General features: G+C 37.5%; 1 protein-coding gene across 3 annotated transcripts in view; it reads right to left on the bottom strand.

The window, feature by feature from the left end:
* The window catches only part of Pard3b (par-3 family cell polarity regulator beta), a 997,480-nt gene that overhangs the window by 847,815 nt on the left and 134,751 nt on the right, over positions 1–14,914 (bottom strand). For all 3 annotated transcript variants that reach the window (XM_031367697.1, XM_031367695.1, XM_031367696.1), the window contains exon 2: positions 13,485–13,586. In XM_031367697.1, the coding sequence (XP_031223557.1) occupies positions 13,485–13,586 (102 nt within the window). The remainder of the gene's footprint in view (positions 1–13,484; positions 13,587–14,914) is intronic.

The raw sequence follows: 14,914 nt of genomic DNA, 5'->3' as shown, positions 1-14,914 counted from the left end.
GTTCCATCCATTTGCCTAAAAATTTCATGAATTCATTGTTTTTAATAGCTGAGTAGTACTCCATTGTGAACAAATACATTTTAGAACTGCTACTTCAGAGGAGGTCATGTACCACACATTTCTTTTCTGATTAGGAAAAAAATAATGTAATTGACATGTAGTTAAGAGGATGGGAGGGTCCCTCCGTGAAAGGAGTGTGTAAGGATAAATATGACCACAATGCACCATATGAACTCTCAGAGAATTAGTACTATATTAAATAATAAGTAAAGGTAAAAAGAGATTTAATCTGTGGCATTAATAAAGGAAAAGTTACATATGCAAAATTACATTTATACAAAACAGATTTTCAAGATTAAATAAAGTTAGATTTGTTTTTAAATCTCTCACGTGTGTTTTCAAGGGAAAATGTTAAAAAAGCAACTCTACCTAACATTTTATTAATGGTGCTGTAGAAGAAATGGGATTTGTTCTACCAAGCCTCAGAGAAGTGGTCAGAACTACCCCAACCCCTGCGCAGCATGGCTGCCTCCGTGCTCCCTGAGCTGGGGTTCCTGATAGGAGTCTGCCATATTTAAGGTGCCTAAAATAAAAACATTTAAAAAATGTTTTTATTAGTTTTTAAAACTTTTATTTACTTTTTTATTTATTCTAATTTCATACATGGACCAAATTGTTCATATGCCAGCCCTTCCCTGCTGTTCTCATAACACCTCACACACCCCTCTAATATCATACTCTCAAAAATATGATTAAGTCTTCATCTTTTTTTCTGAAAAAATATATCTTATTTTAATATTACAATTAGTAGACATTGGTCTGAATCACAGCAGATTTTTCCAACAGAAAGCAAAGGAAGGATGCTAAAATTTTAAACAAGGATGAAATGCAATGTACATATCTGAAAGCATCTTCAAAACAATAGACGCAAGCCATCAAGATGGCTCAGCAGGCAAAGACTGCTGATCACCAAACCTAGTGGTTGGTTCAGTCCCCAGGACCTACACGGTAGAGGGAGGAAGTCAACTCCCTCCCACAAGATGTCCTCTGACCCGCACAGACATGCTGTGGCACCCACAGACACACATACACCCTAAACAAACCAACAAACAAGTAGAGTGCGATAAAATCTGAATATAAACAATGACAAAATTATGTTAATTCAAAAAATTGTATTAATTTAGCCATGTATGTACCTACTTAATTATGTACTTTTGCTAGGTACCATTAGTTGAGCTGAGTAGTCACTTTTGTATTGTTTTACATTTGAAGCATTTTGACATTTAATAATAATTTTAGAATATTTTTAAATTTAAAAAAAGAAAGGAAAAAATTAGACAGGCACCTTGTGCTCACAAGCGTTTCCCAATTTGTTTTTAACAGGCTCTCCAATGCTGCGTGTGCAGCTTGGCTCCAGCAGGACAGCCTTGTAACTGTTTTGCCTGAGATGAATTCCTAAGTCATTCAGACTGTAAACACTATAACCAAGATACTGGCATTGCCCCAAAGTAAATGGTCAGGAGCACGACGCAGATGCCAGCTTTTATGTGTGCTTTCTGCTCCACATCTAATGGATGGAGAACGAAGATATTTTAAAACAATGATTTGGCTGCGATATTAATCAACCTGATGTCATAATAAAAGATTGTGTGTCAAAAACTCAATCCAGCATTGCATTCCTCTCCTTATATGGAGACACTAGCTAATCTTAAAGCCTTCGCTGTGTTTATTTCTTAAGAAGTACACTACTGTCAAAACAGTGCCCAACGTACTTCTACCATAATAATTCTAAATGGTCAAAACTACATTTTCCATTTTTTTTAAAACAACAGTCTAAATCTTAAATTACCTATATTTACTCTTGACAACCTTAGGCTATCAGATACTGTACTTGCGTACAAGAAACATTTCTCCATTTAAGAGGGAAATATTTATTTAAAAAAAACCCAAAGCAGTATGTTAAATTAAACTCATCAGGGAATGTGTTAGGCCAAATACTCTTTTCAATCAATGTGGTATTCATTTTTAGCTTCTGACTTCCAAACAATAGAAATGGTTTAACTACCGTCAAGATTTTAAAAATTCTCTTCTATTTAAATATTAATTTACAATACTAAAGTAAGAAAAGTGCACAGGCTTCAATTTATATATATATAAATGGGTATACAACTCTAATGTTTAAAGTTAATTTGTCTAAGTAGGGTTGTTTTGTGTGTTCGCTATATGTGAACACGTGATTTATTTCAGATTAAAGTCTCTGTTGAGCAGAGGATATTTCCTTTATTATGTTCACTCATTACAATTAAATGCCTAACTTACTTACATAGCAGTTCCTATGTAGGAAAGAGATGTTTGTATGGTTTATTTATGCCCCTGCCATCAGGTCTCCCTAAAGAAACACCACCCTATAGCTTTCGTATCACTGTCATCATGGCAATTTAAAAATAGTCAAATACCAGGTCATTGAATCTGCAAATGACATCTCACTAGTCAAGTCCATCTACCCACCTCAACACTTACATGGTATTGTTTTACAAATTCTTCTGGTGTCTCATCCACTGACCTCAGTTCCAAATTATACTTTGTCCTTGAGAAAAAAAAAGGAAAGTTCTATAGCTACTCCAAAGAACCTTAGGTTTAATTGTTATGCAGCCACTTCAGAGAAGAACAATTATGGTGTTGATGCCATAGTGAGAAGGGGTAACATTTTTTACATTACTTGGGTATGAGACACACTGACTATGTCACACACAAGTACAATGTTCTCAGTATCTATAGAACTGGCCTTACTGTGTCCTTGGAGAACAGAAAATTTTCTATATCCACCCTATCTGGGGCCAACTGTTCCCTGGGAGTTCCTGAGTTGCCCTTGCTACCCCAGGGACCTCGTGACATCTCTTCTCCCAATTTTCCATCATGATTCCATAGCTAAATATTCCATAACTAAAAAAAGGAGAGCCAAGGCTCCTCTTTTCTAAGAGGATCCAGACATCAATCAATCAATCAAAGATGCTCATCTCTGAGGGGACACTGGAACACATCAGAGCTGTCACTATCCCAAAGGGAGGGAGAGACTGCAAAACTGTCACCTTTCCCTTTGGGTTCTGGCAAACTTCTAAGGTAGTTTACTTTTGCATTTTTTTACTTTTTTTTAAAGAAAAAAAAAATTTGCTTCCAATAGTCTCCAGTTTCTTCAGGTAAATAAGATTGAATCAAGTTGAAGAGCAATCTCACCAGTCTGAGGCTAGACACACATATTTCACCTATGTTAAAATAGAAATTCTGAAGTCCAGACAACAGACCCCATAGGTATAGCTGAGTGACAAGTAGTTTTAGTTTTATTTTGATAAAAATCTATACTAGTTTCTGTAATGACTGCACTAATTAGCTAACAGCAGTGAGCAGGATAGTTCTTTATATGGACACACTATAGCACCCCTGGACACACACCCAAAAGCCTTCATATCCTGCCAGACATACCTACACATGCTCTTGCCCTATTCACAACAGCAAGAGAAGAAAACTAGTCTAGATGTCTATCAACTGCTGAATGGATAATGATTATGTGCTACATACACACAATGGAATTTACTCAGCTGTAAAGAAAAATGAAATGTTCAGTAATATGGATAGATCTGTAAAATATAGTACTTAGTAAGGCGATCTGAAATGAGAAAGATAAAAAACACCTGCTCCTTTCATAAGCAGAAGCTAGCATGCAAATGTATCTACATGTATGTGTACACATGCATACCCAAATGGAAATGTTAAATCCTCACTCAAGGTCAGTGATAAATAGCATTCTTTTGACCAGGAGAAAGTAGTATTTCTTTAATGCCTCAATGGATCCCTGATCAAGGTTACTGTAGCATTTTCCCCTCAAGATTGAAGACCTTAAAACACTTAGGAGAAGGACTAGAAGTGGAAAAAAAGCACAACCCGTTTTCACTGTGGAAATCTTGAAATGCAGTTCCAAACCTGGTCCCCGGAAGGAACTAGGCCCTAGGCAAAGGTTCCCATCTTTCCTAAGGCTACAACCCTTTAATATAGTTTAATACCCTTTACTATAGTTCTTCATGTTGTGAAGACTCCCAACCATCAGATTATTTTGTTACTACTTTATATATATGTTTTCTGATAGTTTTAGATAATCCCTGTGAAAGGATCCTCTAGTCCCCCATAGGGGTCACTACCACAGACTGAGAATCCATGGTCTAAAATAGGTTTGAAGCACACATGGGAGCTGAGACACCAGAGCTTTCTCTTGGTTCTTTTGGCTAGAGAACCAAAGACATTTCTGAGACTTCTACACTAAGATGTCTCTCTCCTTTGTTCATCATCAATAGCAGTACACACTTTTATTTTCACATAAGCTAACTGCAGGTTTGGTATAATTTCCATTTAAAAGGTGACCTATTTAGAAAATCAACTTATACTATCATATACTAGCTTCCTCTTAGATCAATACAGTGGCCACACTAAGCCGTCAGTCTAGAAGTTTTAACACTACTACTCACTAAGAGCTATCTATGAGACTCTTCAAGTTTTATGTGTATGGATATTTCTGAGATTCGGACTGTGAAAGATCATCTTCTATCAGACTCTTGTCCCGTCATTCTGATTAGTGTATAGTGAAGATTGCACAAATACTTGACTTTGAACTCCAGCATGTTTTAGGGTGACATTACTAGGCATTGTAACTGCACTTGCTGGGTGCTGTTCTCCTCCAACTGACGTCTACACGAGGGTTCTCTTCTTTATTGATTGGGGAATGTCACTTGACCTTGTAAAACTGATTGGTAACATCAAAAGAAGGAAATCTAAAGAGAGAGCCTGAGATGTTCAAACTGTCAGTATTAAGTTCAGAAATCTAGCATGAGTCCCTAAGTGAAAGGTTTAGATTCCTATAATAGAAAAGACATACTCTCTTCTTAAGCAAAAAATCATACACTTGGAGAGCTCCAAATAACTACAGTGTAAAAGACTAAGAGAACTAAATATTCTTGCTTATTAAAATTTATTTATAAATTAGGACATTTATATAAAATTTGAAACAAGTACCTCATAGAGTGTTACAAATACTAGTTCAGTTGCAAGGGCAACTTTTAATGCCTGTTTGTCTCAGTGGAGCTTATTAATAATATAGACTATTGGAGCCCTAGGAACAAAAGAACTAGTCATAGTCAAGTAGAAAGCCTACCAGATGATAGTCAAAGCCTACCAGATAATAGTCAAAGCCTACCAAATGATACTCCCATCAGACTGTTAGACAGCTCATACCTCTTCCTGAAACTTCCAAGAAACTGGACAGCTTGCTAGGCTCCATGGGTACTTGGTCACCATTGAACAGCGTCCTCTTTGGCCTGTTTCAGGGCACTCTTATCCTCCTTGTATCAGGGGGTTTAGTGTATTTAACTGCCTTGTCCTTATACCTTCCTAATGTATTCATTGAGGCCTCTTCTTTTCTAAAACAGATGTCATTCTTTATGCCCCTCCTCCTCTGTACCTCTTAAAAGCACCACATCTGCCTATTTCTTAAAACCTATCTTTATTCATTATGTGGTGCTCGCGCATGCATGCACACATGCACGTGCCCACGTGGACACACACACACATATGCACACACACTTTTCAAGATTATGAGTCATCAGGAGCAAAAGGCACTGTCCTTCCACTGCTGTTTGCAGCTTCCTGTTTGAACGTGACACTGACAGTATTTCTTCCTACTCATTCAGTTTCTAAGGAGCATCCTCTCCCTCCTTCCTCTCCTCTGACTCCTCCTGAGTATCTCCTTGATAAGAGCTGGACACAGTTTCTAAGGAGCATCCTCTTCCTCCTTTCTCTCCTCTGACTCCTCCTAAGTATATTCCTTGATAGGAGCTGGAAGTCCTTTGACACAGGCAGCCCCTTTCAAATTCCTGAATGACTTAATGTACTCACATCATTGTGGCAAGTCCCTTCCAGTCTACAAGAAAATATGTCCATAAATACCTCCCAGAGCCGCTAAGAACAAAAGTGATTTATTTGGCTCAACCATAGTCCTAAGTGTTATTGCTTAATTTCATTTGAGCTTCTCCTTGTTCAGTGCAGTTGGGACAGTGATAGTTGACCTTATAAGACAGAAAGTTCGTAATGAGGAATGCTAGAATATCAAGAAAAACCTAGAACCATCCTACCAATTTCCAGTCCTCTGCAAGGTGACTACCTGGCTTTGATAAGATTAAATCCAGCTAGGTGTTAGTGGAATACAGTCTAATTAATACATAATTGATGAGTTACCAATTAACACCTGCAGGTATTTGTATTTTTAAAATAGGACATTTTATAAATCCTGCAGTCTTCTATTTGATATAATTTAAAATAGTATAGTGCAATTGTAATTTGTAACTTACATAACATGCATGTTTCTGTAAAAACTGATTAACCCTTAATCTTGGCACAGATATATACTTATGGAGACAGCTTCAAGAGAAACTAATGTGGGAGAGAAATTTTGTAGGGCAGTATCCAGCAAGACAATGTATGCTAAGGGCACACTATGAGATGAAGGCTAGGTTCCTTGACTCTTTTACTCGGACTTGCTTTTTGGCTCTAAATAAAGCATTACTGTGATCTCAAATATGACTGATCTTTTCCTTGTCAGATTTGAATTCTTGCAAAAAAAATTTTATTTAGTGTTTGCTGTACTACAGGAAGCAGCTGCATGAGCAGGAGCATCAGGCCTGATGAAGCTCTTGCTTTGCCGACATGAGCAGTGACATGTGCTTCCACACAGGGATATCCCCCTGCCTCTCATTCACTTATACACATACATACATGCTAGAGTTGCCAACCACGTAAATTGCAGAAGGCACTAGGGAGTCCATATTTGACTTGGCCATCATCAAGATTAAGGTAGCTGTAGTTACTATCTCCCAAAAACATTTATCTTTGCCATAGTAAGGCCAAAAAAACAAGTATTAACACAGAGTGCTCCTCTGGGCTTGGTACATGCTCACTGCTTCCTACTACAATATTTAAAGGAACAATAGAGTTTCCTAGAAGAGAAAGGTAGAGAATTAGAAACTCTCAATTTTAGTTTCAACTTTATTAGTGACTAAAACCAAAGATAAACAGGGTGTGGTTCCAATACCTTTGGTCCTAGCACTTAGGAAGCAGAGGTAAGTGATTCTCAAGGCGAGCCTAGTCTATATAGTAATTTCCAGGCCATCCTGGACTACATATTGAGATTTGGTCAAAGAAACAATCATCATCATCATCATCATCATCATCATCATCATCATCAACAACAACAACAACAACAACGAAATCCATAGGAAGTCAAGATGCTAAAAAAAAACAAAAAAAAAAAACCAAACTTTAAAAACCATCCCAGTTCTAAGCAAGCATACAAGGAATAAGGAGACAAAACTAAGGCTTTAGAAAGCAAGCTAAGTAATATTATATTAAAACTTTCAAAATGCCAAGGGTCAAATATCAATGCTTATATTAAAGTATTAATTATGTATATGAAGTTATAATGCTCCAAAAGCCACTTGGGATTGAAGTGATCTAAAACATTGACTATTAAAAAATAGCTTGACCTGGATATTGAAAGATCGATAAAAAAATAAGAAAATGGTACAAGTATATTCTTCATATTTGTATAGTACTTTAATATTTTCATTGAATTTTCACACACAACTTCTATCTTTCCCTGTGACACAAAGATTATTTACCACTCTCATTTTACTAGTAAGAAAATTGAAATTCTGAGTGCTCAAATTATTTAACATTGGAAAGTGTTCACTCATTCTTTCTACATTATCTGAATAATAAAAAAGGGCTAGGCACAGTTACAGGTATTGGAAACAAGCGATAGACAAAACTATCAACCAATTTTATATATATTCATATATATGTGTGTGTATATGTAATGCATAATACATGATAAGTGATATGTTAATTTTATATAATTATATGCAAACACACACACATGTAGTGTCCTAAGTATTCAGAGACCAGGCACAAGGATCAACGGGCATACTAAACAAGTATACCACTGGAAGCACAGAACAGGTAGGAGGTGCACGTAAAACAGAAACCATAGCTTTGTTACTGTTGCCATTTCAAATGCTTCAGACAGCTGGGGGAGATGGGTATTTCAGGAACTCATAACAGAACCTATGAGACTTATACTTCATTCAGCACAGATGCCCGAGAGCATCCACAATGGCTGGTCCCAGGATGCCCATCAGACACCAACCTCTATGGATAGATGCCTGCATCCCTAACAGGACAAGAAGTTGCACATGAGTCATATGTAGCCTCTGTGTACTTTAAAGCATGGGGACATTACTAAGCATTATAATAGAGCACAACTATTACCTAAGCAGCTGTTGTACTGGCCATGTGATCATGCCAAGGGGAGGTAAAGCCAACGCGTCCCGACAGCAGGGACAACTATCCTAGGTTTCCAATAGCAATGGTGAAACAAAGGCTGGAGAGAGACTGAGGGCCTGTGAGGTGAGGTGTGCTTACACCCTACCTCATCTGTACATATTCAGTGCAGCCCTGACCCAGGGCAAACACAGGTGAAGTCGAATGATGCTCTCTGGAATTCTTTTTTGAGGACTTCTGATTCACAGCAGGTTGAAGCCAGAGATTCTGAATCTGTAAATACAGATTGCAAACCACATTCCTAGATGGGATGTGCTTTATGCAATACATTTAATATAATGCAAATCCAATCTTTCTTACTTTGATAGTTATATGCTAAATATAATATATAATGTAACATAATAGAACCTAACAGTTACTCCCCTGAGCATTTGACTTTAAATTGTAGCTAGATTATTTATCACACATGATTAATATAACATAAAATTACTGCATTTTTTTAAGCTTCAATTACCCATGAGAAAGCCCTGACACAAAGAAAAGGGCTAAGCTGATGAAAGCTATACAGGTAAGAGAGCCAAGAAATGAGGAGATCATTCCCTAACAGTTGCCATAACCTTAGTCTACAATTTTATTTATTAAAATTGTTATCTCTGGAAATGCAAAGATGGGGATAAATACATGAAAAAAGATTTAAAAATAAACTGTGCTCATATGATTTAAACTTTGAAAAAACTGTTGTTCAAGTGTTAAAGACTAGAAGCAGGATATTCTATTGACAGGAGAAAAGAGAAGACAGGCAAGCCTCTGGCAGAAGTCAGCCCTCGACAGCTGCCTAGATCAGAATGCCAAAGAGGAAATGCAAAAATGGACTCCAGGAAGAAACCAGCCACAGACATGGAGTCCAGGACTCTAAGAGACTTCCCATCTAGGAAGATGTTAGAGTTAGTCCATAGGATTCTTATACTTTGGATCTAAACTTCTAAGACTTTATTACTCTATAGGCAGAAAGTCATCTTGAAACATGTGCCATGGGTCTTCTTAAGCGAAAGCATCTCTTTCCTCCTTTACAACCTTTTGCATTTCTTTCTAAAGCACTGTTCAAATTTCTAGGCACGTTGTAACTTCAAGATCCCCTCAAAATGTAAATGTTTGGGGATTTAATTCACTATATTATTATTTAAGAAAATATAATAGATTTAAAACAAATACTTTATGTAAAGGTGAAAGTATCACTAATAAACTAAGTGTTCAAAATCAACTCAGATTGTAAAAAAATATAATAATTCAGGATCTTTAAAAAAGGATTAATGTAGCATCAATACTTCCCAAGAAAACCACAACATACATCATGAGTTGTCTAATTACACACTAAAGTCACACATCTTAGTACAATCAGCCATCAACTTTTCAGTCAGTAAAAAGGAAGTTGAGAAAGCCAAAAATACGAACAAGGTCTATGAATGCAAAGAATGTCTTTGGCCATTCATAAGAAGTTCATAGAGCACAAATATGTATGTACAAGCTCTCACTTTACTATCTACCTCTGATCTGGGATCTATACTAAAAAGACAAAAAGACATTTACTAGCTGGAGGAGTATCAAATTTCAAATTGTTTTCTGAGCTGGCCTCCACTAGAGGGCAACAGAGGGCTCTCAGAAAGCAATGTGGCAGTGAGTCTGGTTTAGGTCACCAGTTCATTCACTGTGCACACCAGTCTCTCTTTGAATGTGCTATGAGATCCCTGAATGCTGAGTATGTTAGCAGACAGTGTGTTCTCATTCTAAATTTAGTCCTGCTGGCATTTAATTTCTCACATAATAATAATATCTTAATCCAAATGGTGTGTCATATTAATCAAGTATCTTCCTATAAAGCTATTTTGAGCAATTTAATAACTTTAAAACAATTTTTACAAGATTTGTTTAAAACTATTAAAGGGTACATTAAGTTAGCTTCTTTGGTGTTTCAGTACTTAATCTCAAACAATTTAGTACTTAAATCAAGACATGCACATGAAAATATAGTAATAATAGTATCATTATTAAAAGACAGCAAGGGGCATTTAACACATAACTCTTGCATACTAACACTACACTAACTAACATTTTGTTGTTGAACAAGTTGTTGAACCTGAGGATAAGGCAGACAAAAATCTTATACTATGTCTAACAAGCACTTATAACAAAAACAAGAGATGAAGCTGAGCTGATAGTGCAGAACGTGAGAGGGTACATGGTACTCAAAGGTCAATGCCTAGTTGTAAAAGCCAAGAAGAGCTCCTGGCCTGCCTCCAAGTTTAGCCCTTCCCATCTGTAAAACCTAGCTGTAAATAAAGAAACTTTCTGGGTTGGTATACTACACACACACATACACACACACACACACACAGACACACACACACACAAACACAGAGACATATATTGTACAGTTAGGGTTAGGTTAGGTTTAGAAGTTAGGATTAGGGGTTAGGGTTAAGGGTTAGGAGTTAGGGTATACATACATATGTATGTACGGTTATGGGAGCAATTCAATTTTCACAAAAATTATATACTTTCATATTCACATATTTTTTGTTGTAGTTGTCTTTTTTAACCATGCCAATAATTCACAATGTAAGTTACTGTTTTAAGAGTCTAATATTGAGTAACAAGATCATGGAAATTAGAAGTCACCTCTTTATTAAACTAAGTAAATCAATGAGATCTTTCTCCAACTTTACATCAAATCATTTCATCTCTACTTTCTAGCCTTTACTGAACTGCACAGCTTTTCCATAAGCAAAGCAACCACAGCTGACACCGCTTTTGCGTTGTAATTGCTGTTGAGCCCTTTGTTTCTCCATTACTTGGTTCCAGCCTATCTACAGCCCTCATTGGCAGTTCACCAGCAGGTAGCCTCTCCAGGAATGCAAGTGTGATGACTTGAGCATGAGTCTTCACACCCAGATGATCTTCTCTGGGCCTGTTATCTGTCCATATTCTATCTGTGAACGAGAATTCACCAAGTACTTTACACATAAAAGCCCAAGTGTGTCTCCAGCCTTCCTGGGCAGGTTTGATATCCAACAGGAGATCCACAAACCATCAGTTGAAATTACTTACTGTGAATTGACTAAAAGTAAGAGAAATGTGTTTGGTGGACACTGCTTCTAGGAAAAATAAGAAAGCTCTCTTTTTCACTGTTTTTTCCTTTTTTAACAAAAGGAAGAAAATAGAGTGATTCTTCTTCAGGCAACATGAAAAGTGCAAATCTTTATTGATTGTGTAGCACAATGTTGGGCTTCACGGAGAGCCAAGAAAGTGCACTAGGAGGAAAGCTGAAGCTGTAGCTGACACATATGGATCCTCTGCTAGGGATTGTCTCCCTGTCTCCTTATTTAATAGCGGTGTTAAGTCCCATTTAAAAAGACACACATAATAAGGCTGTTTCTGTGGCTACGATACAAGCTACAATTTGAAAAAGCTTTGCAGAAACAGTTGAAAGAATGCATCAGAGGAAAGTGCTGCATCGGACAGATCTCTGCAGGTATTGTTAACAGAATTTCCCTTCCTGAAATGGGATTTGGAATAAGGCCAGGATGAGCCAGTTTCTTCTGTCCTTTCTTTAATGTAGCATTTTCTTGCTTTTTGTATGAACACACTGGCAGTGGAATTTGAAATGCAGGCTGCCTTCATCATTAAAAATCAAGCCAAATATCTCAACTATCTCAAAGAAGTAAGGTTTTCCAAGAAAAGAAGCAGAAAGTGAACTGGGAAAAGGCAAGTGAATCGCTGTCATTTGGTGTTATAAGGGGGAAAATCATAAAATCCTCTGTAGCTATGCACTGTAGCTAGGCTGTAAACTCAGCACTCAAGAGGCTGAGGTAGGGGAATTTCTTGATCTCAAGGCCAACCAAAGTAGCTAAAATGAAACCACAACAAAATAACTAACATTAAATAACTTACCAGATATCTTAACATAAGAAACACAGAGGAGGAAAGGATCTTCAGTCCCTGTCGTCTGAGTTGGCAATCTACTTAAAAACACAGTTTGCTTATACAGTGGCTGACTACCATAAAAAGTCAAGCCAAGCCAAGTGTCAAAAGAAATACAAAATACGAAACTATGTTTGCAAAGGTTAAGGTAAGTTTGAACACACAGAGAGAACAGGAGAGCCAGAGCCAGAGCCAGAGCCAGAGCCAGAGCCAGAGCGAGAGCGAGAGCGAGAGCGAGAGAGAGAGCGAGAGAGAGGGAGAGAGAGAGAGCAAGAGAGTGAGAGAAAGCAAGAGGGGGGGAGAGGGAGAGAGAGAGAGAGAGAGAGAGAGAGAGAGAGAGAGAGAGGCCACAAATAAAAATAAACCTACTATAAACAGTGCTAATGTTATAGAGAAGAAATCATGGAAGCAGTTCCATTTCTGAGGACAACACAGTTCTTATCAAACAGTGTGTTTCAATGGCAATAATCTAGGACATTGCCATGGGATACTTTCCTTTTATACCTTATCAAAGTAGTAAGGAGCAATATTCCATTAAACTGCTACATTTGTGATGAATTAGTCTCAAATAATTAAAAGAACAGTTTTAAAGTTTCTTAAACACTCAACATACTCAGTGGAATGCTTTTCTTCTGTTTCAGGGTGAGGATTAACATGAAAGAAAGATATACACAGGATACAGTGTGCCTTCTACTTTGAGGAAACTCTACTCTATAGCCCTTCATGAGTCATCCATACCCCACTATATTATCCAGTGTAAAACACAAAACACGTTCCAACCTCGGGCAGTAAGATGAATTCTTAGCAACGATCTGGAATAAACTCCAGAGCCACCAGCAGCAGCAGCTCCAACAGCCTCTGTAGCTGACACTAATTTATTGAGATGTATTGGGAACTCTTGAGAATGAAGAGGCTGCTAATTAGGCCTCCACAAACAAGTTCCCAAACTTTGACAAACTTCAGGCAAACATCTGATGAAGAACTTTGATTTATGAGCTGTCCAGGTGAAACTGAAACAGATGGTATCTTTTAATAATAACTGACGTATGAGTTTGTTAAGAAACTGAATGGCTTGAAAATATGCTGCTTCACATAGGAAAAAGAAGAAAGTGTTTGGAGTCATCTACCTTATCTTTGTCTTCAACAACATCTGCTAAGACGTCATCAGGATCCAGGATTCCTCCATCTGTGTATTCTAAGTGATGAATCTTCACCCAGTATCCAGGATCCTGTGGTGGAACAAGTAAATCTGATGACTCAATCTCTCAATCTATTTCTATCAAAGTAAGAAACATTTTAAGAGATAATTAATCTCAATAAACATATGGTACAATGATTGTTGTAGCTATGGTTTCTATTGCTGTGAGAAAATACCATAACCAAAACCAACATGAGGATTAAAAGGTTTATTTTATCTTTCAGCTCTCAAGACACAGCAGTCACTGAAAGAAGTCAAGGAAAGAACCTCTATAGGACAGAAATCTGGAAGCAGGAACTGAAGCAGAAACTGTGAAGCAGTGCTGCTTACTGGCTTGCTCCTCATGGTTTGCTCCCCATGGCTTGCTCCCCATGGCTTGCTCCCCATGGCTTGCTCCCCATGGCTTGCTCCCCATGGCTTGCTCCCCATGGCTTGCTCCCCATGGCACTTAGAACTACCTGCCCAGGAGGTAGGCATCCTCAGTGAGCTAGGCCTTTATAAGGGTGATAAATAATCAAGAAAAAGTATGACTGGCTTCCCTACTGGCCAATCTTATAGAGACATTTTTCTCTATCAAAAGTCCCTCTTCTCATATATATCTAGGGTTGTGTCAAGTTGAAATACCAATAAAACTTTTAACACAAAACAAAAGTCTTTTGTATAAATAACTGCCATTTTTATCCTGTACAACTTGAGGACTACCTACCTAATAAATTTTTCTGAAATTAAATTACTATGCAGGAAAAAATGAACTACCAACTTAAAAGCATCTTCCAACTTAAGTAATGCCAAAACATTCTACAGAATAATTGTGAAGGTATTTCCTCAGCTTCAGATAATTCAAACTGTAATACAAAAATTCCAAAGCAGAGAAATATGTAACTCTCCCAGCTATAACTTCAGCACATCATAGTGGAACCGGGGGCGGGGGAGGGAGTCACCACACCAATTCCTTTGCCTTTTTAACTTTCCTTGCTCAGTGTGCCTTCTCAGCTTCAGTATTTTAATGGGACCTGGAGGAAAGCTCCAGCTTTGTCCCCATTTCTCACAGCATGCTATTCTCTGGGTAACTGTGCCAGAGTAACATGGCTTTTTCTAAACTGACCTTATGATTTAGAGTACTCCCAACATTTATTTTTAAATGCTTAGTTTAAAGCACAAGAGCCTGATATTAAATATAATGACAATATTAGCTATTTCGATTGCTTTTGTACTACCTATTCCAGAAAAAGAAAATAAAGAATGCTAGCAATGAGGAAGGAATATGAACCAACAAATGAAGTGAGTTCGAGCATCAGTAGAGATCTTAAGGAACAGACAAGCTAAAACCAACGTGGGTCTATGATTCTTAGAAGGCAT

The sequence above is a fragment of the Mastomys coucha genome, unplaced genomic scaffold, assembly GCF_008632895.1.
Source record: "Mastomys coucha isolate ucsf_1 unplaced genomic scaffold, UCSF_Mcou_1 pScaffold14, whole genome shotgun sequence".
Lineage (NCBI taxonomy): Eukaryota > Metazoa > Chordata > Mammalia > Rodentia > Muridae > Mastomys > Mastomys coucha.
Note: the sequence above shows the minus strand (reverse complement) of the source record. Positions and strands in the feature narration are given on the sequence as shown.